Consider the following 22,525-nt stretch of genomic DNA (forward strand, 5'->3'; position numbering starts at 1 on the left):
TTTAAGGTACTAGTATTTTAACCGACGCCGTTAATACAAATGTAATTGCATTTTACATTTCTTAATTATGTTATTTATATTTAAATATACCCTAAAAAAACATGAAAATAGCTTTATTTTCACCACCAGTATATATACAGCTCTGGATGTCTTATTTGCTTAATATAGCCTTAATTAGACATTTGTAAATTATTTATTCACTACTTATTAGGCTTTATTCTGTGTTATTGGTGCTTAATTAGTGGTCTGTTATGTGGAAATGATTAATAATGGCTGTATAAGTTCTTATCGTGCACTGTAAAAAGTTATGTTAGCACCCTGTTAAGCAGGTTATTAAGCATTAACTATAAGCTAAATCTACATGTTGTAAGTGTAGAATTGGCCGCAGTTTGATTAATGAGAGTTTGGTAAGGTTATGGCTATGCTGGAGTTTACTGAGTTCATAAGGGTTTAATAAGTCACTAACAGACCAAGACGTGCACCATATTCTAAAGTGAGGTTCTGTTCATCACTAATTACACACTAAAAAGAACTGAATAAATATTGTGTTAATCAATCCCCCTCACGATGTATTTAATTATGGTTTAATATGTCACTAATAGACCAAGAAGTGTACCATATTCTAAAGTGAGATTCTGTTCATCACTAGACACTAAAAAGAACTGAATAAACAATTTATCAATCAATCCCCCTCACAATGTATTTAATAAGTCATTAATAGGCAGAGAAGTGTACCATATTCTAAAGTAAGGTTCCGTTCATCACTAATAAGACACTAAAAAGCACAAAATAAACATTTAATAAGTCAATCTCAATCACAATTTAGCTAATAAGAGCTAAATAAGTCACTTATACACCAAGAAGTGTACATATTCTAAAGTGAGGTTCTGTTCATCTCTTATTAGAGGCTGAAAGAACTGGGTTTGACTATGCTTATATATATATATATATATATATATATATATATATATATATATATATATATATATATATATATATATATAGATATATATATATATATATATATATATAGATATATATATATATTACCCTATAACTACTTTATATTATCATATATATTGTGTTGTACTAAATGGTATATTTTACAATACGCTACATTATATATTTATGCATACATATTTACATATATTACCAGTACATGTACTATTGTACTTATGTTTTGAACAATACACTTGACTATATATTCAAGAATATATTTCAATATATTATTAGCAATAATACACATATATTACCACACATATCACAATTTATTTTATTATATATTTAACAAAACACTTCACTATATGTTCAAGACTATATACTGCCATATAGTACTACTATATGTATAATACAAAAACAGATAAAGGTATGCTTAAAGTTCAGGAAAACATCAACATTAAAGAGTTCCATCAGTAGCACTCGTGCTGTCCCACTGGCTGTAGCTTGTGCTTTTGCGAGATAGCTAGATTAGTTAATTATAACATATCTCAAAGCTAATTTAGCTAGCTAACTAGTTAATTGAATGCAAAGTTAGCTAGTTATAACAAATTAAAGGTAGGTTAGCTAATCATAACTTATACATGAATGCTAGGTAAGCTAGTTATAAATTATAACTTAAAGCTAGGTTAGCTAGTTAAATTAAAGCAAAGGTAGCTAGTTAACTTAAAGCTAACCTAGCTAGTTAAATTAGGGCTAGGCTATATAGTTAAATTAAAGCTAGGCTAGCAAGTTAAAATTAAAGCTAGGTTAGCAAGTTAAAATTAAAGCTAGGTTAGCAAGTTAAAATTAAAGCTAGGTTAGCTGGTTAAAGTAAAGCTAGGTTAGCTAGTTAAATTAAAGCAAAGATAGCTAGTTAACTTACAGCTAAGCTAGCAAGTTAAATTAAGGCTAGGCTAGCTAGTTAATGTAACACTATGTTAGCTAGTTAAATTAAAGCAAGGTTAGCTTGTTAAAATAAAGCTAAGCTAGCTAGTTATTTTAAAGCTAGGCTAGCTAGTTAAATTAAAGCTAGGCTAGCTACTTCAATTAAAGTTAGGTTAGCTAGTTAAATTAAAGCTAGGTTAGCTAGTTAAATCAAAGCAAAGGTAGCTAGTTAACTTAAAGCTAGGTTAGCTAGTTAAATTAAAGTTAGGTTAGCTAGTTAAATTAAAGCTAGGTTAGCTAGTTAAATTAAAGCAAAGGTAGCTAGTTAACTTATGTTATTGGTGCTTAATTAGCACCAATAACATAAGTTATTAAAGCAAAGGTAGCTAGTTAAGCAAATTAAAGCAAAGGTAGCTAGTTAACTTAAAGCTAGGTTAGCTAGTTAAATCAAAGCTATGTTGGCTAGTTACATTAAAGCTAGGCTAGCTAGTTAAATAAAAGCTAGGTTGGCTAGTTAAATTAAAGCTAGGTTAGCTAGTTAACTTAAAGCTAGGTTAGCTAGTGTAATTAAAGCAAAGGTAGCTAGTTAACTTAAAGCAAATGTAGCTAGTTAAATTATAGCTAGGTTAGGTAACTTAGTTAAATTAAAGCTAGGTTGGTTAGTTAAATTAAAGCTAGGTTAGCTAGTTAAATTAAAGCTAGGTTAGCTAGTTAAATTAAAGCTAGGTTATGTTGGGAAAATCGCACTACCCCTTACTGCGCCATTTGCAGTGCGTTCCCCTGGATTCTTTTGATGGAAGCCAGAAGTAGAGATAAAGTATAGAGAGACAGGATACTTGATCATCAGCAAAATAACAATTTATTAAAGCAGGGATCCCTGGGAACATCTTCCAAAATCAAGAAAAGAGTTCAAAGAATATTTCACATACACAAGCATTTAAAGACCAAACCCCTCCCTCACAAGTGCGAAGACACCCAGCCTGAGGCCCCAAGAACTAATTTTAACTGATTCGTTACCAATACTTGTTTGTGTAAAATTGTATCAAACATATGTTCTCTTGCTATCATTGCTTAACCTAAATTTGTGTCGTTGCTATGACAATATGTTTATCTTCTCGTCTTGCTGTGGCCTAAAAGTTACTTTGAGACTTGAATAGTGAAGGTTATCAGCTTGGTGTCTCCGGCCGGCTGCCTTTCTCACCTGTTACATTTGTAGAACACTCAGTACCCCTTACACAAACACAATGAGCCTATTCACTAAAAAGTTATAAAACATGTGCTACTGCTACTTTAAGTCACAGCATATTTCTGATAGTTATTAGAAAACATTAAGCACACATTTTATTAAGGCAATTCAATGTTATACCCTTGACTGACTCCCTAACTTCTCTGTCACAAGTACAGAACATCCCATTATACAAGACAATGTTGCAAAGAGTTTTACTGGCAGGCCCTGTTTAGCAGTAACTGCTAAGCATCAATGCACACACATTATTCTGAATATATAAGAGTTAAATACATACTGATTAAGTAATTATTTCGCAATTAGCAATTAAGAGTTAACTAAATATTGATTAAGTCATTATTTAGCAAATTGTTATTGAAATATTGGTTATTAAGCAATTGTCATTGATATAGTAATAATTTAGCAATTGTTCTTTAATTATTGGTTATTTAGCAATTGTCATTGATAAATTAATAATTTAGCAATGTTAGCATAAGCACCAGTACCTTCCTTAACAGTTAGATAGTTAAATTAAAACTTAGCTAGATAGTTAAATTAAAGCTAGGCTAGTTAGTTAAATTAAAAAATACAAATACTCCATACTTTCTTATTATTATTATTATTAAGTAAATTGATATCTCAATATTTTGAGATACTAAGTCAATATTTTTGAGATACTATCTCAATATTTTGAGATACTAAGTCAATATTTTGAGATACTATCTCAATATTTTGAGATACTATCTCAATATTTTGAGATACTATCTCAATATTTTGAGATACTATCTCAATATTTTGAGATACTAAGTCAATATTTTGAGATACTATCTCAATATTTTGAGATACTATCTCAATATTTTGAGTTACTTAGTCAATATTTTGAGATACTATCTCAATATTTTGAAATACTATCTCAATATTTTGAAATACTTAGTCAATATTTTGAGATACTATCTCAATATTTTGAGATACTAGTAGGCTGTATAGAGACGTATGGAAGCCCATTTCCGCCACCTAAAAAATAAAAATACTCCAGCAATTTTTTTTTTATTATTATTAAGTAAATTGCTATCTCAATATTTTGAAATACTAAGTCAATATTTTGAGATACTATCTCAGTATTTTGAGATACTAAGTCAATATTTTGAGATACTATCTCAATATTTTGAGGTACTAGTAGGCTGTACAGAGACAGAAGCAGTTGAGACAAAGACGCAAAATGGATACTATCATTGAGGATTACTTCAGACGTGGATTCACAAATCATGAAATATTGGTGCTTTTAGAGCAGGGGTGTCCAAACTTTTTTTTGTTGGGGGCCAGAAGGAGAAATATATTTGAAGTCACGGGCCACACTCTGTAATAAAACAAATAATGAAATATACCACTTTAAATAATACTTTTTTTTTCTTTTATTTCATTTACACACCATTTTACTTGACTTACTATCTTTATCTTTGACAGTGTTGTGTAAACTAAGATTTTTCAAATTGATTTTTAATTTCATGATGTCTCTTAATATTTTTAACTCCTTAATTATGGCAACTTTTAGACTCTTTGGCCCGCTTTCTGCGCTAGAAATGCGCACTCTCTCCGGTTTTAGACTCTTTTGCCCCGTTTTTCTGCGCTAGAAATGCGTACCCTCTCCGCTTTTAGACTCTTTGCCCCGTTTTTGCTGCGCTAGAAATGCGCACTCTTTGGCCCGTTTCTGACACCTAGCGTTCAAACTTTGAATCTCACATTATAAAAACCTGCTTAACCGGGGGCCAACTTTCATTCTATTTCAAAAATTCCTCGCGGGCCGCTCCAAAAAAGGAAACGGGCCGCAAATGGCCCGCGGGCCATAGTTTGGACACCCCTGTTTTAGAGGAATCACACTATCAAAATAAGCCTCCGGATCTTGGACGAGGCTGAAGTTAGCTTCTTATTCGCCAGTGTCTAATTCAGATTTCCGTTCCACCTTAAATGCTGAACATACATGCGGCCGCCTGTAGATAATGACCTGGGAATTGGGCCAAAAGTGAGAGCAATAACGTTTTAAGTCATATTATCTAATTTTATTTACATTATATTTCACTTAGAGTTAAACTCTGTCCCTCGCATTGTGTTCTCTCCTTTATTCAAAGCGTTTGCACAGCGCTTTGCTTACATGCTGTTTTTTTTACTGTTAAAATGCGCCATCTACAGGCGGCCGCATGTATGTTCTCAAATGTATGTTCTTGAGATAGTATCTCAAAATATTGACTTAGTATCTCAAAATCTTGAGATAGCAGTTTACTTAATAATTTTTTTTTTTGCTGGATTATTTCTTTTTTTAAAGGTGGCAGGAATGGGCTTCCATAGCCATAAATTAAAGCTAGGTTAGCTAGTTAAATTAAAGCTAGGCTACTTACTTAAATTAATGCTAGGCAAGCTAGTTTAATTAAAGCTAGGTTAGCTAGTTAATTAAAGCAAAGGTAGCTAGTTAACTTAAAGCAAATGTAGCTAGTTAAATTAAAGATAGGTTAGGTAACTTAGTTAAATTAATGCTAGGCTAGCTAGTTAAACTAAAGCTAGGTTGGCTAGTTTAATTAAAGCTAGGCTAGCTAGTTAAATTAAAGCTAGGCTAGTTAGTTAAATTAAAGCTAGGCTAGCTAGTTTAATTAAAGCTAGGTTAGCTAGTTAAATTAAAGCTAGGCTAGCTAGTTAACTTAAAGCTACGTTAGCCAGTTAATTAAGGCAAAGGTAGCTAGTTAACGTAAAGCAAATGTAGCTAGTTAAATTAAAGATAGGTTAGGTAACTTAGTTAAATTAAAGCTAGGTTGGTTAGTTAAATTAAAGCCAGGCTAGCTAGTTTAATTGAAGCTCGGTTAGCTAGTTAAATAAACGCTAGGCTAGTTAGTTAAGTTAAAGCTACGTTAGCTAGTTAAATTAAAGCTAGGTTAGCTAGTTAAATTAAAGCTAGGTTAGCTAGTGAACTTAAAGCTAGGCTAGCTAGTAAAATTAAAGCTATGCTAGTTACTTAAATTAAAGCTAGGCTAGCTAGTTAAACTAAAGCTAGGCTAGCTAGTTAAATTAAAGCTAAGTTAGCTAGTTCAACCAAAGCTAAGGTAGCTAGTTAGAACTCATAACTTAAATTGTGTAGACTAAGCAGTTTAGCTAGAATGTACACCTCACTATAATTTTTAAATTGGTAAAAAAAAAAAAACACTTAGCCTTATTATCAGCATGTTAATTCTTTAAACTGTGTTAGGATTAGTTACTGTTTGAATTAAGGACACACCTTGCCTGATAACTGTAAAAGGACTGCGTGGAGGTTTCTTTGAATCAGAATCAGTTATCCAGCTGGTTTTACACAATACTTACTGCATTTTTGTCTGGTCTCTCCATCCAAGAAACGAGGGCAAACCAAAACCTGGACATTTTATTCAGTTCATTCAAACTGAAAACCAATTTTAGCGTCTTTTCTCCGAACATCATCCAAGTCCCGCCCTATCGCGCTGTAACTGGCTGATACTTGTTTGTCTAAATCTTCTGCTCTTGAAGGAGAGGGAGTTTGATCCTCAAATGGCAACTGGCAACAGGAAGTGACACCCACTGGCACCTGCCATTCAGCGGTGGCAACAGGAAGTGACACCTACTGGCACCTGTCATTTAGGAGTGGCCCTGGCCATGGACGCTACTGGCGCTCGCTAGCGGCATCTGCCATTCAGAAACGGATTAGATGTTGCACCTTTTTTTAATCTGTTGACTGTTAGCTACAGGTATTCTAATAATCTTTAGTAAATCTTTTATATTTAATGCATAATTTCTTTTTAAATGAGAGTGAGCAAAACATCATCGATCAGAAAGCTGTGGATGTATTGATAAAAACAGTGTGCCACTAAACACAGTGACACATTTGGCTTCTACTTAAAGAAACAAACAGAAGAACCATGTGTTTATAATATATGCCTCTACTGGTGTTGTGCTGAAGCTGGATGTTCAGCTGTGCTACAGTGAACTGACACTGGGTCAAATTGAACTTTTCCTTTTGTGTTCAGGAGTAACTGAGTCTAATAAGTAAGTGAATCTGCATGAATGAGTCAGTGCTACTGTTTAATTATTAACTTTGTGGATAATATACTATAAAATGTGTTAAACTAATTCAATATTTGAAACACTTAACTATTAGCTATAACATATGTATCTAAGTTTTTGAAATGCAGTTCATTACATATAGTGTGACAAAATAGTCATATGGTGTGACATTTTGTCACACCTTATGACGTTTCATGTTCTGAGCTAACATCATGAAACCATGCTAACCACAATACAACAATATAGTTTTAAAGGTAATATTGACTGAAAAGTCATTTAATTTGTGTAAAATATCACACCATATGACAATGCAAAAAGGAATGGAAGCAGTAGTGCTAGATATATTGCTCTTTATGTTTTCAGAAATATCAAGTATATCACAGTTAAATCAGAAACATGGATATTAGTGGCCTGTTGGAGATCATTTTGCAGGGCTCTTGCACTGCTCCTCCTGTTCCTCCTTGCACAAAGGAGGAGGTAGCGGTCCTGCTGCTGGGTTGTTGCCCTCCTACAGCCCTCTCCATGTCTCCTGGTGTACTGGCCTGTCTCCTGGTATCTGCTCCATGCTCTGAACACTGTACTGACAGACACAGCAAACCTTCTTTGATGTGCCATCCTGGATGAGCTGCACTTCCTGAGCAACTTCTGTGGGTTGTTGACACCGCCTTATGCTACCGCTATGATGAGAGAACTGACAAAATGCAAAAGTGACCAAAACATCAGCCAGAAAGCAGAAGAACAGAGAAAAGGTCTGTGGTCTCCACCTGCAGAACCATTGCTTTATAGGGGTCATTTTGCTAATTGCCTCTCATTTCTACCTGTTGTCAGTTTCATTTGCACAACAGCAGGTGAAATTTATTCACAATCAGTGGTGCTTCCTAACTGGACAGGTTGATTTCAGAGCAGTGTGGTTGTGATTTCTCTCTGTTGAAGTGTTTCCTTTATTTTATTAAATTATTAAATTAGCATTAAATTATTCATCATCTACACACATCCTTCTACACTGCTCAAAAAAATAAAGGGAACACTCAAATAACACATCCTAGACCTGAATGAATGAAATATTCTCATTGAATACTTTGTTCTGTACAAAGTTGAATGTGCTGACAACAAAATCACACAAAAATCATCAATGGAAATCAAATTTATTAACCAATGGAGGCCTGGATTTGGAGCCACACACAAAAAAGTGAAAAAACACACTACAGGCTGATCCCACTTTAATGTAATGTCCTTAAAACAAGTCAAAATGAGGCTCAGTATTGTGTGTGGCCTCCACGTGCCTGTATGACCTCCCTACAACGCCTGGGCATGCTCCTGATGAGGTGGCGGATGGTCTCCTGAGGGATCTCCTCCCAGACCTGGACTAAAGCATCCGCCAACTCCTGGACAGTCTGTGGTGCAACGTGACGTTGGTGGATGGAGCGAGACATGATGTCCCAGATGTGCTCAATCGGATTCAGGTCTGGGGAACGGGCGGGCCAGTCCATAGCTTCAATGCCTTCATCTTGCAGGAACTGCTGACACACTCCAGCCACATGAGGTCTAGCATTGTCCTGCATTAGGAGGAACCCAGGGCCAACCGCACCAGCATATGGTCTCACAAGGGGTCTGAGGATCTCATCTCGGTACCTAATGGCAGTCAGGCTACCTCTGGTGAGCACATGGAGGGCTGTGCGGCCCTCCAAAGAAATGCCACCCCACACCATTACTGACCCACTGCCAAACCGGTCATGCTGAAGGATGTTGCAGGCAGCAGACCGCTCTCCACGGCGTCTCCAGACTCTGTCACGTCTGTCATGTGCTCAGTGTGAACCTGCTTTCATCTGTGAAGAGCACAAGGCGCCAGTGGCGAATTTGCCAATCCTGGTGTTCTCTGGCAAATGCCAAGCGTCCTGCACGGTGTTGGGCTGTGAGCACAACCCCCATCTGTGGACGTCGGGCCCTCATACCATCCTCATGGAGTCGGTTTCTAACCGTTTGTGCAGACACATGCACATTTGTGGCCTGCTGGAGGTCATTTTGCAGGGCTCTGGCAGTGCTCCTCCTGTTCCTTCTTGCACAAAGGCGGAGGTAGCGGTCCTGCTGCTGGGTTGTTGCCCTCCTACGGCCTCCTCCATGTCTCCTGGTGTACTGGCCTGTCTCCTGGTAGCGCCTCCAGCCTCTGGACACTACGCTGACAGACACAGCAAACCTTCTTGCCACAGCTCGCATTGATGTGCCACCCTGGATGAGCTGCACTACCTGAGCCACTTGTGTGGGTTGTAGAGTCCGTCTCATGCTACCACGAGTGTGAAAGCACCACCAACATTCAAAACTGACCAAAACATCAGCCAGACAGCATAGGTTCTGAGAAGTGGTCTGTGGTCCCCACCTGCAGAACCACTCCTTTATTGAGTGTGTCTTGCTAATTGCCAATAATTTCCACCTGTTGTCTATTCCATTTGCACAACAGCAGGTGAAATTGATTGTCAATCAGTGTTGCTTCCTAAGTGGACAGTTTAATTTCACAGAAGTTTGATTTACTTGGAGTTATATTGTGTTATTTGAGTGTTCCCTTTATTTTTTTGAGCAGTGTACATCCAATGTGTGTGACCTATCTGTCGCACCACCTGCTTTCTGTGTGACAGTAGTGGGCTTGAAAGTGGTACATGGATCAAATGCTTTATTTGCTCTAAAACCACACACACACACACACACACACACACACAGACTGAGGGGCTCATGCTCCCTTGTGTTGTGTGTGTGATCCTCTGTGCTGCAGGTATGTCAGTCCTGTGTGTGCTTTCAGTCATCCTCCACTAGAGGGCAGCATCTCTTCACCACGGTTTAGTGTTCTCTCAGCTTAAGGACAGGTTCTGTTTGTGAAGCTAATGTTGCATTGATTTCAAATCAAACAATTATAGTAAATTACAAAAATATAATAGAAGTATGAATAATTCAATTAACCCCTGTCTCTCTCTCTCTTTCTCTGCCTCTCTCTCTCTCTCTCAGGTTGTTTATTTTGGGGTCATATGATAGAGAGACGTATGTTCACTGCACCATCGAACTCAGCAGCCACGAATGGAGGGAAAAACCTCGCAGCTCAATCAAAACGGTACAGTTCACACCCTCACTTACTGTAGTTATCATTATCAGAGTTTGTATTAGTTCTAGCTAGAAGTAGAGATATATGTATAGTTATTCTGGGAGTTTGAGTTAATATAATATATATTATGGTTTAGGCAAAAGTTATATATAATACTGAAGTTATGGCTGAAATTAGACATAGAGTTCTAACATATGTGAGGAGTTGCTATTAGAGTTATAGTAGAGGTTATTGCTGAACAGTTTTAGCTAAAATTATATCTAAATGTATTGTTTGGGTTACAATTTGGCATTGCAGTAACTATTGCACTTACAGCTGGAGTTGCAGCTAGAGTTACAGTAATTAGAGTAAGTGCGTTTTCACACCTGTAGTTTGTTTCTTTGGTCTGACTCAGTTGATTAGTTCGTTTAGTTGGAGCGTTTTCTCCCTCTGTTTGGTTTGGTTTCACACCGGCATAAACCTAAACGCACCAAAATGCGCACAAATGAACCACACGATCAGGCTGTGTTCTCTTATAGGTCATAGCTATCTGGGGTGGGAGTAAATGTAATATATATGCGAAGGAAGTAAATACATGGACACGGTGTTTATTATTTGCGATGGTAATTAGTGTTATCTGGCTAATATATCAGTTTAAACTGCACCTTATCAACAGTTTAGCTGAAATAAATGGACTATATTTAAAAGTTGGGTCGGCTCGAGACCGGATTACCTTCTCAACACAACTGAACCACTTCAGAGTTCATTTGGGACCGGACCGGTTCTTTTGATCTGCACCCGAGTGTGATTACTGTTTTCACAATCAAAATACTCCTGCACCAGCAATGCCTGACTCGCTTTATGAACTTTCCGGGTTTATGCTCGTACGGGCAGACAGACATATAGACTCTGGGAAAACGCGGGGTGGAGGCATCTGCGTGTACATAAATGAACTCTGGTGCAGACAACATTCTGTGAAATATCAGATATGTGACCCCAACGTGGAAATATTGGGAATGACTGTAAGACCTTTCTATTTACCAAGAGAGTTTGGATGTATTTTGCTTTTTGTGATATATGCCCCTCCCAATGGGAAAGCTGCTAAAGCAGCAAACATCATTTCTGACTGTGTTCATGAGCTACAACTCAAATACCCTGATGCTCCAACAGTAGTAGTTGGAGACATGAATCAGTGTCACCTGGACTCTATGTTGCCTGGCTTTGAGCAATGTGTAAAAAATGTAACCAGGAAAAAACACATTTTTTGTAAATATTAAGAACGCTTACATCTCAAAATGCAGACCTCCCATCTTAAACTCGGATCATAATGTGATTCATATGATCCCAGTCTATAAAACAAAATTTAAGAGAAGTAAGCCTGAAAAAAAGGTCATAAGAATTTGGACGAATGAAAGTAAGGATCAGCTTAGAGCTTGTTTTGACTGCACGGACTGGTGCGCCTTTCAGGAAGGCTCTTTAGAGGAAAGAATAACTGTCATTAATGATTATATTCATTTCTGTGTACAATTGCTAGTTCCTACTAAAGAAATAAAAATCTACCCAAATAATAAACTATATGTGACCAAGGATATCAAAAGGGTTATAAATAAAAGGAACATAGCTTTCAGTAACAAAGATACAGTGATACTTAGACAGACAGAAAAAGAATTAAGAACTAAATTAAGAGAAGCAAAATCAAAGCACAGACAGGACCTAGAAAATGCATTCAAAACCAGTAATTCTAAAAAAGTGTGGGACACCATGAAATCAATGACAGGTATGCGATCCCCAAACAAATCAATTGTAACAGATAATGATTATAAGTTTGCTGATGATTTAAACACTTACTTTACAAGATTCGAATTATCTGATAGTTTTGATAAATGTAACAAAATTTTAACAAACGTTCAACCAGGACCATTAGACAGAATTAATATCACTGTCGATGAAGTTAGGAAAATATTTCAAAACACTAATACTAGAAAAGCAGAGGGGCCAGACCAGTTTAGTCCTTTTATACTGAAAAACTTTGCAGCTGAGCTGGCACCAGCTTGGCAACCAGTGTTTCAATTGTCAATCGACACACACACAGTTCCAACAGTATGGAAAACTTCATATATAAAACCATTGCCTAAAACTCAAAATCCAAAAGAACATAAAGATTATAGCCCTATAGCCCTAACTTCAGTAATTATGAAAGCTCTAGAGAGACTCTTGTTAAAATATCTTCAAATAACTTTGTCCAATGGCAAACTGGATTCATTTCAGTTCGCATATAAAACAGGTTGTGGCACAGAAGATGCTGTTGCCACATTAGTTCATATTATCACTAAACATCTAGATAAACCTCACAATTATGTAAGAGCTCTCTTTCTAGATTATTCATCTGCCTTTAATACAATACAACCCAATATTTTACTCTCAAAAATGTACCATCTGAGAGTGAACCCCTATTTGATTCACTGGTATGCCTCTTTCCTTACAAACAGAGTCCAGCTTGTTAAAGTGAATAAGACCCTTTCTTCTGCTATATTGACCAATGTTGGTGCACCTCAGGGCTGTGTGAGTTCTGCTTTGCTTTTTACTTTATATACAGACGACTGTCGTTTAACCACAAAAAATCAATATGCTATTAAATATTCGGATGATACTGTTTTGCTTACTTTACTAACCGACTCAGACGGCTCTGACCTGCACCAACAAGGGGTTAATAAAATTGCTATATGGAGCAAAAACAACGCTCTGGAAATAAACACAAAAAAAAAAAACAGAAGAAATTGTGTTTAGTTTAAAATCTTTAATTATAAACCCCACCATTGTTAATAATGAAATAATCAAACAGGTGCAGTCATATAAATATCTTGGTGTAATGATTGATGCCACCTTATCATGGAAGCAGCATATGGATTATATTTGTAAAAAAACTAAACAAAGAATTTAATTTCTTCGTCGTCTCCGATCTTTTGGAGCTACTCGGCAGATACTCCTACTGTTCTATACTGCTGTTATTTTGAGTGTTCTGCAGTACTGTAATGCTGTGTGGTACAATTGCTTGTCCTTATCTGAAAAGTCTGGACTGAAACGCTTGATCAAAGTTTGCTCAAAAATTGTGGGTCAGCGTTTAGAAGGTCAGTATGAGACCGCTTATCATAACAACACAATGCGGTTAGCTAAAAACATTCTTTCTGATGCTAATCATGTTCTGAACAGCGAATATGTACTTCTCCCATCGGGACGACGATACAGTGTTCCGCGGTTTAATAAAGTCAGACTGAAGCACTCTTTCGTGCACCAGTCAATCCTTAAATTGAACCGGGAGCCTAATCTATAATCATACAAGATCTTTATGAAGCGAGATGATGCGAGCGAACTATGTATTTAATGTACCCCCTTTTCTTTTCTTTTTTTTTTTTTCTTTTTTTTTCCCTTTTATAATGGTTGTTTGTGCCCTTATATGTTGTGTTGTTAATGTATGATGTTGTAACGGAGCTACTGTTTTTATGCAAAACAAATTTCAGATCATGGATCTGACAATAAAGTATTATCTAATCTAATCTAATCTAAAAGTTTGTTTTAACCGGACCAAATAGTGCTGGTGTGAAAGCGCCTGGAGTTATTGTTGTGGGTACAGTTTGAGTTGTAGCTGGAGTTAAAGGAACTATTGGAGTTAATTGCTGGAGTTATTGTTGTGGGTACAGTTTGAGTTGTAGCTGGAGTTAAAGGAACTATTGGAGTTATTGCTGGAGTTATTGTTGTGGGTACAGTTTGAGTTGTAGCTGGAGTTAAAGGAACTATTGGAGTTAATTGCTGGAGTTATTGTTGTGGTCTGACTCAGTTGATTAGTTCGTTTAGTTGGAGCGTTTTCTCCCTCTGTTTGGTTTGGTTTCACACCGGCATAAACCTAAACGCACCAAAATGCGCACAAATGAACCACACGATCAGGCTGTGTTCTCTTATTGGTCATAGCTATCTGGGGTGGGAGTAAATGTAATATATATGCGAAGGAAGTAAATACATGGACACGGTGTTTATTATTTGCGATGGTAATTAGTGTTATCTGGCTAATATATCAGTTTAAACTGCACCTTATCAACAGTTTAGCTGAAATAAATGGACTATATTTAAAAGTTGGGTCGGCTCGAGACCGGATTACCTTCTCAACACAACTGAACCACTTCAGAGTTCATTTGGGACCGGACCGGTTCTTTTGATCTGCACCCGAGTGTGATTACTGTTTTCACAATCAAAATACTCCTGCACCAGCAATGCCTGACTCGCTTTATGAACTTTCCGGGTTTATGCTCGTACGGGCAGACAGACATATAGACTCTGGGAAAACGCGGGGTGGAGGCATCTGCGTGTACATAAATGAACTCTGGTGCAGACAACATTCTGTGAAATATCAGATATGTGACCCCAACGTGGAAATATTGGGAATGACTGTAAGACCTTTCTATTTACCAAGAGAGTTTGGATGTATTTTGCTTTTTGTGATATATGCCCCTCCCAATGGGAAAGCTGCTAAAGCAGCAAACATCATTTCTGACTGTGTTCATGAGCTACAACTCAAATACCCTGATGCTCCAACAGTAGTAGTTGGAGACATGAATCAGTGTCACCTGAACAGCGAATATGTACTTCTCCCATCGGGACGACGATACAGTGTTCCGCGGTTTAATAAAGTCAGACTGAAGCACTCTTTCGTGCACCAGTCAATCCTTAAATTGAACCGGGAGCCTAATCTATAATCATACAAGATCTTTATGAAGCGAGATGATGCGAGCGAACTATGTATTTAATGTACCCCCTTTTCTTTTTTTTTTTCTTCTTTTTTTTCCCTTTTATAATGGTTGTTTGTGCCCTTATATGTTGTGTTGTTAATGTATGATGTTGTAACGGAGCTACTGTTTTTATGCAAAACAAATTTCAGATCATGGATCTGACAATAAAGTATTATCTAATCTAATCTAATCTAAAAGTTTGTTTTAACCGGACCAAATAGTGCTGGTGTGAAAGCGCCTGGAGTTATTGTTGTGGGTACAGTTTGAGTTGTAGCTGGAGTTAAAGGAACTATTGGAGTTATTGCTGGAGTTATTGTTGTGGGTACAGTTTGAGTTGTAGCTGGAGTTAAAGGAACTATTGGAGTTAATTGCTGGAGTTATTGTTGTGGGTACAGTTTGAGTTGTAGCTGGAGTTAAAGGAACTATTGGAGTTAATTGCTGGAGTTATTGTTGTGGGTACAGTTTGAGTTGTAGCTGGAGTTAAAGGAACTATTGGAGTTAATTGCTGGAGTTATTGTTGTGGGTACAGTTTGAGTTGTAGCTGGAGTTAAAGGAACTATTGGAGTTATTGCTGGAGTTATTGTTGTGGGTACAGTTTGAGTTGTAGCTGGAGTTAAAGGAACTATTGGAGTTATTGCTGGAGTTATTGTTGTGGGTACAGTTTGAGTTGTAGCTGGAGTTAAAGGAACTATTGGAGTTAATTGCTGGAGTTATTGTTGGGGTTACAGTTTGAGTTGTAGCTGTAGTTACTGTGTAGGATGCTCTAAAATCATCATGAACAGCAGAATGTCAGTGTCTAACAGTTAATCAATAGTCTGATATTTTACAGCTCTTTCCCCTCAATGACATTTAATTTTACTACCTCTAAACAATACTTCACAGTGAAAATGTCAGCTTTAATTGCTGTGTGTGTCTGTGTGAGAAAAAGAGAGAGAGAGAGATGTTTGTTGATTTATCCACTAGGGGCCAGCATTCGCAGTGAAATGGCTGGGCTGACCTGTGGGGCTGGTTTAGTGTTTGGGTGGTTCTGTGGTCACTCGGGTGCTGAGACTGAGTGGGAACAGATCCTAGATCAGACCTCTCACAGCTGGGAGGAGGGAGGGAAGCTCAGTAGAACAGATCAGAGTGTATCTCTGGGTTCTCATAGTTCTTCTGCTGTTGTACGAGTCAGGTTCTGATTCTGTAAGAAGAGAAGCAGGTTCACTGGTTTAGAGTGTGTTTGTGGACATGCACTGTAAGAACCGGTCCCTACACACACACAAACACACACAACGCACACACTAATGCAACATACAGCTTAATTAAAACAGGAACACAATGGACTTTGTGGACATAAAATTTTATTGTCTGTGTGTGTCTCTTTGTGTGTCTGTTAGTGTCTGTGTCGCTTTGTGTGTGTCTTTGTGTGTCTGTTAGTGTCTGTCTTTGTGTGTGTCTGTTAGTATCTTTGTGTGTGTCTTTGTGTGTCTGTTAGTGTCTTTGTGTGTGTCTGTGTGTGTGTGTGTCTTTGTGTGTCTCTGTGTGTGTCTTTGTGTGTCTGTTAGTGTCTTTGTGTGTGTCTTTGTGTGTCTGTTAGTATCTTTGTGCGTGTCTGTGTGTGTCTTTGTGTGTGTCTGTGTGTGTGTGTCTGGGTGTCTTTGTGTGTGTCTGTGTTTGTCTGTTAGTGTCTTTGTGTGTCTGTGTGTGTGTGTCTGTTAGTGTCTTTGTGTCTGTGTGTGTGTCTGTGTGTGTCTGTGTGTGTCTGTGTGTGTCGGTGTGTGTCGGTGTGTGTCTTTGTGTGTCTTTGTGTGTCTGTTAGTATCTTTGTGCGTGTCTGTGTGTGTATTTGTGTGTGTCTGTGTGTGTGTGTCTGTGTGTGTGTCTTTGTGTGTGTCTGTGTTTGTCTGTTAGTGTCTTTGTGTGTCTGTGTGTGTGTCTGTTAGTGTCTTTGTGTCTGTGTGTGTGTCGGTGTGTGTCTTTGTGTGTGTCTGTGTGTCTGTCTGTTAGTGTCTTTGTGTGTCTGTGTGTATGTCTTTGTGTGTCTGTTAGTATCTTTGTGCGTGTCTGTGTGTGTCTTTGTGTGTGTGTGTGTCTGTTAGTGTCTTTGTGTCTGTGTGTGTCTGTGTGTGTCGGTGTGTGTCTTTGTGTGTGTCTATCTGTTAGTGTCTTTGTGTGTCTGTGTGTATGTCTTTGTGTGTCTGTTAGTGTCTTTGTGTGTGTCTTTGTGTCTGTGTGTGTCTGTGTGTGTATCTGTGTGTGTCTGGTAGTGTCTTTGTGTGTCTGTGTGTATGTCTTTGTGTGTCTGTTAGTGTCTTTGTGTGTGTCTGTGTGTCTGTGTGTCTTTGTGTGTCTGTGTGTGTCTGTGTGTGTATCTGTGTGTATCTGTGTGTGTCTGTTAGTGTCTTTGTGTGTCTGTTAGTGTCTTTGTGTGTGTCTTTGTGTGTCTGTGTGTGTGTGTGTGTGTCTGTTAGTGTGTTTGTGTGTCTGTGTGTATGTCTTTGTTTGTCTGTGTGTGTGTCTTTGTGTGTCTGTTAGTGTCTGTGTGTGTCTTTGTGTGTGTCTGTTAGTGTCTTTGTGTGTCTGTGTGTATGTCTTTTGTGTGTCTGTGTGTATGTCTTTGTGTGTCTGTTAGTGTCTTTGTATGTGTCTTTGTGTGTGTCTTTGTGTGTGTCTGTGTGTCTTTGTGTGTGTCTGTGTGTCTGTGTGTCTTTGTGTGTCTTTGTGTGTCTGTGTGTGTCTGTGTGTGTATCTGTGTGTGTCTGTTAGTGTCTTTGTGTGTCTGTTAGTGTCTTTTTGTGTGTCTGTGTGTGTCTGTGTGTGTCTGTTAGTGTCTTTGTGTGTCTGTGTGTGTCTTTGTGTGTGTCTGTTAGTGTCTTTGTGTTTCTGTTAGTATCTTTGTGTGTGTCTGTGTTAGTGTCTGTGTGTGTCTTTGTGCGTGTCTGTGTGTGTCTTTGTGCGTGTCTGTTAGTGTCTGTTAGTGTCTGTGTGTTTGTTAGTGTCTTTTGTGTGTGTCTTGATGTGTGTCTGTGTGTGTGTCTTTGTGTGTGTCTGTTAGTGTCTTTTTTTGTGTCTGTTAGTGTCTGTTAGTGTCTTTGTGTGTGTACTGGCGAAAACAGGTTTTTGCTTTTCTGTTTTCCTCCAGGTGAGAAGGCAGGTTGGCAGTGTCTGACGCACGCTCTAAATAATCCAATAGAGATGGTTTATCTGGAATAGTTGCCGTTTTTATTACAACGTAAAATAAATACAAATAAAAGAATGCAATGGGATGCAAAAATGATAAAGTCTATTATTAACACAACTGCAGTACAAAAAGGTTTCAGCAAGCAGCGTGTCAGCCAGGTGAGTCAACAAGCGAGCGAGCGAGGTCAATAACTGTATGCTGCGTCTGCCCTCCTCTCGTCATGCGCAGTTGGCCTCCCTTCATACACTCGAGGCAGCGTCATTCACCATCTAAGCAGGGCGCAAGCTCACAAAACGCAAAAAACAAGAAAACATGAGTCCATGCAAAATAAACTTAAATGTGGCTCCTACACACCGGCCCCTAATTGTTCTCCAAGAATCAATTATTTTACAATATACAAAAAGGAGCCAAGTAATAAAGTTTTAATCAAACATGTTTAACAAAAAATTAGCCAAATAGAACAGTCATCAAATGAGGTAAGTATGTAAGCCAATCAAAAGGTAAGTATGTAAATCAAACGAAATAACTAAAAAACACTACTTCCCTGTATAGTGTTATCAGTGACCTCATTGAGGCTTGTCATCAGGATACATCGTCAGCCTCAAGGATCAGGCACAGCTTGGTAATGGGCCTCTCAAGGACTGACGTCTTCAACTTCACGGACCTGACCAGACCCTTTGAATCTGAGGTGGTCTCCAGGACTCTTCCTAATGGCCAGGACCCTCGTGGAGCACTGGGATCGACCACCAGGACAACGTCTCCGATACTGAAGTTCTTCTTTGTGCTTGTCCATTTCTGTCTTTCTTGGAGCAGGAGAAGGTATTCTTTTGTCCATCTGAGCCAGAAGAGATCAGCCATGTATTGGACCTGTTTCCAGCGGCGCTTGGCATAGATGTCGGACTTCTGGAAGACTCCAGGGGGCAGATTGGGCATGGTCTTCAGCAAAAGGAGATGATTGGGGGTCAACGGTTCCAGATCATGGGGGTCTGAGGACACTCTGGAAAGGGGGCGGCTGTTCAGGATGGCCTCCACCTCACAGAACAGGGTATGAAGGCCTTCATCGTCAGTGGTTTGCTGGTGCAGAGTGGAGTAGAGCACCTGCCGTACGGATCGTATCAGTCTTTCCCAGACTCCGCCGTGGTGTGATGCAGCTGGTGGGTTAAAACTCCATTCAATGCCATCAGGAAGCAGGGCATCTTGAATTTTCTTCTCATTGAGAGACATCAGGGCCCTCTTCAGCTCAGCACGCGCACCCACCAGGTTTGTGACATTGTCAGACCTGATGTGCCTGACTTGGCCTCTCCTGCACATAAATCTCCTCAAAGCATGAATACATGAGTCTGCGTCCAAAGTATAAGCAATTTCCAAATGAACAGCTCTACTGGACATACAAGTAAAGATTACTCCATACCTTTTGATGGTGCTTCTCCCTCGCCTCAATCGGGCCGAAGTAGTCCAGTCCAACGTTGGTAAAGGATGGGAGGTCGGGTAGGATTCTTTCCAGCGGCAAGTCTGCCATTTTCTGCTGGCCTACTTTGCTTCTCACACGGCGGCATGTGACACATTTGGAGAGCACCTTTCTCGCTACCGAGTTGCCCTTTTTAATCCAGTACCTCTTGTGGAGCTCTGAGAGCATATGGTTTCTGCCACTGTGTCCACTGCGCTCATGAATGTGCCGTAACAACAGTACTGAAATGTGTGAATCTGTGGGCAAGATGCAGGGTGTTTAGCGTCCTCTGGCATTGCGGATCGATGTAGCCTGCCACCTACCCTCAGAAGGCCATCATCCAGAACAGGATTGAGCCTACACAGCCTACTGCTATTGGATACTCTTGGAGGTGTCATCTGCAATGTTGAGAATTCATTAGCAAAATGACAACTGCCCTTTCTGCATCCGCTAGATCTCTCACTGTTAGATGCTGTTCAATACAGGGCTTTATACCTACCTTTTGGCTCGACTGTGACCTGTCGGAGTGGGTGAATTGGATGAGCTCTTTTCCTTTTTTCATTTTCAGCATATAATTTCTCTTTAGTTTGAGGTACCAAGCTACAGCCGTTAAGAGGCTGATCCAGTTTGAGAAATGCACGATAAGCTGGTCAGTAGGGGTTCTAGATTTCACCATGGTTGTGAATACTGTAGTGGTTTTCCTAACCTCTGGATCATCCTGAAGCATGGGGCCTAGCGCCTGTACTACTGGCCAACTGTCCTCTGGTTTCCATAGAAACTCTGGTGCATGAATCCATCTCTTCTGCTCCATGAATTTTCTGGCATTCAACCCTCTGGATGAGTCATCAGCAGGGTTGTCTTTGCTGCCTACGTATCTCCACTGTGACAGCTCTGTGTTGTCTCGTATAAATGAGACCCTGTTTGCCACATAGGTTTTAAATCTGGCTTGGTCGTTGGCAATGTACTTAAGCACCGTTTGACTATCTGTCCAGAACACCGAGGGTTCTAAGTCAAGCTGTAACTCCTTTCTCAGCATTCTGTCCACTTTAACTGCAAGAGCAGCTGCTGCCAGCTCCAGTCTTGGCACTGTGACGTTCTTTAAGGGTAGCACTCTAGACTTGCCAAGTACAAAGGTGACATACACTACATCCTTCCAGTTCACCTGTCTGATGTAGCTTACAGAGCCATAGCCACTCTCACTGGCATCGGCAAAATGATGCAGTTCAACGCACCTGGTCATTCCGAAGCCCTCTGGTTTCAGACATCGCTGCACACTGAAGCCTTTGATCATCTCCAAGCTGTTGGTCCATTCCATCCATCGCTTTGTTATGGCCTGTGGCAAAGGCTCATCCCACCCAAAGCCCGCCTGACAGAGCTCCTGTAGCATCTGCTTGGCTGGAAGAATGAGAGGAGCAAGAAAGCCGAGTGGGTCGAAGATAGAGCTGACAACAGACAGTATGCCTCTGCGTGTATGTGGCTTTTGGCTTAGGTTTATGTTAAATTGGAAGTTATCTGAGTTTACACACCACTGCAGTCCCAATGCTCTTTCAACTGGCAGGCTGTCTTTGTCAAGATCAAGTGACTTTATATCTTTAGCTCTGTGCTCTTTGGGAATGGATGCCAGTACTGCACGACTATTGCTCACCCACTGAGTTAGCTGGAACCCACCTTTGCTACACAATGCAGTGAGATCTCTTACCAGCTGGATGGCATCGGACTCTCTGGACACTGACCTGGCACAGTCGTCAACATAGAAGTTGTGCCTGATGGTCTCTGCTACCTGAGGGGGGAAGCATATTTCATTGTCAGTGGCAGTTTTTTGGAGAGCATAGGTCGCAATACTTGGGGAGGACACCGCACCAAAGATGTGCACAAGCATACGATGTTCTATTGGGGTCTGACTGATGTCACCTTGTGGCCACCAAAGGAATCGCAGGTAGTTCACATCAGACTTTGCCACTCTAACCTGATGGAACATCGATTTGATGTCAGCCATGATTCCAATGAGTTCTTTGCGAAACCTCATGATGACCCCAAGAAGAGAGTTGGTGAGGTCTGGACCCTGTAGCAGTTCGGTGTTGAGCGACACACCTTGGAATGATGCAGCACAGTCGAACACTACTCTGAGCCTTTTCTTCTTAGGGTGGTAAACCCCGTGGTGTGGCAAAAACCAGGTTGTTCCTGGTGGCTGCAGGAGTTCCTCCTGTGGGACTTCCTCTGCGTAGTTGTTTTTAAAGATGTCAGTGAGAAATGCTGTGTATTCCTGTTTGAACTGCTCATTCTTTGACATCTTTCTTTTAAGGCTATACAGACGCTGTTCTACCATTTGCCTATTGCTTGGCATGTACACATTGTCTTTCCTGAAAGGAAGCTTCAAACTATAGTGGCCATTTTCCAGTATTGCCTCATTCGCCATGCGTAGGAAAGTTTTGTCCTCAACGGACATTTCTGTCTTTTCCTCTGATGCATTTTCTTGAAAATCCTGATTGTACTGTGAGATTAGCAGCTTTTCCAGACTTGCAACGGAGATCCTATTGACTGTCACACTACCTCCAGTATCAGCAGCACTTCTTTTTGGCCCATTTACCCACCCTAACAGTGTTCTAACTGCATAGGGACCCCCATTTTGGCTATTTATTACCTCCCATGGTTCTAATAGATGTGGAGCATTTGTGCCAATCAACAGTTCCACTTTTGAAGTAATGGAGGGAATGGTGACCTTACCTAAGTACGCCCAATGCACCAGGTCACTTTGCTTGGGGATGCTGCTATTGGTTACTGGCATATCCTTTTGAGTCAGGGTGTCAGGAAGGTGGAAGAATGTGTCGCTGTCCAGTGCTGAGACCTCTAATCCTGATATGACATGTGCTGGGACTGACATTTCCTGGTTCATGGTGCGCAGAAGTATGTGTGTTCTCTTTCC

At 39.5% G+C, this 22,525-nt stretch overlaps 1 protein-coding gene across 1 annotated transcript in view; it reads left to right on the forward strand.

The window, feature by feature from the left end:
* The window catches only part of pdzd8 (PDZ domain containing 8), a 73,749-nt gene that overhangs the window by 2,563 nt on the left and 48,661 nt on the right, over positions 1-22,525 (forward strand). Inside the window, exon 2 of the mRNA XM_022672715.2 lies at positions 10,142-10,244. Within this exon, the coding sequence (XP_022528436.2) occupies positions 10,142-10,244 (103 nt within the window). The remainder of the gene's footprint in view (positions 1-10,141; positions 10,245-22,525) is intronic.

Source organism: Astyanax mexicanus, chromosome 14 (assembly GCF_023375975.1).
Source record: "Astyanax mexicanus isolate ESR-SI-001 chromosome 14, AstMex3_surface, whole genome shotgun sequence".
Lineage (NCBI taxonomy): Eukaryota > Metazoa > Chordata > Actinopteri > Characiformes > Acestrorhamphidae > Astyanax > Astyanax mexicanus.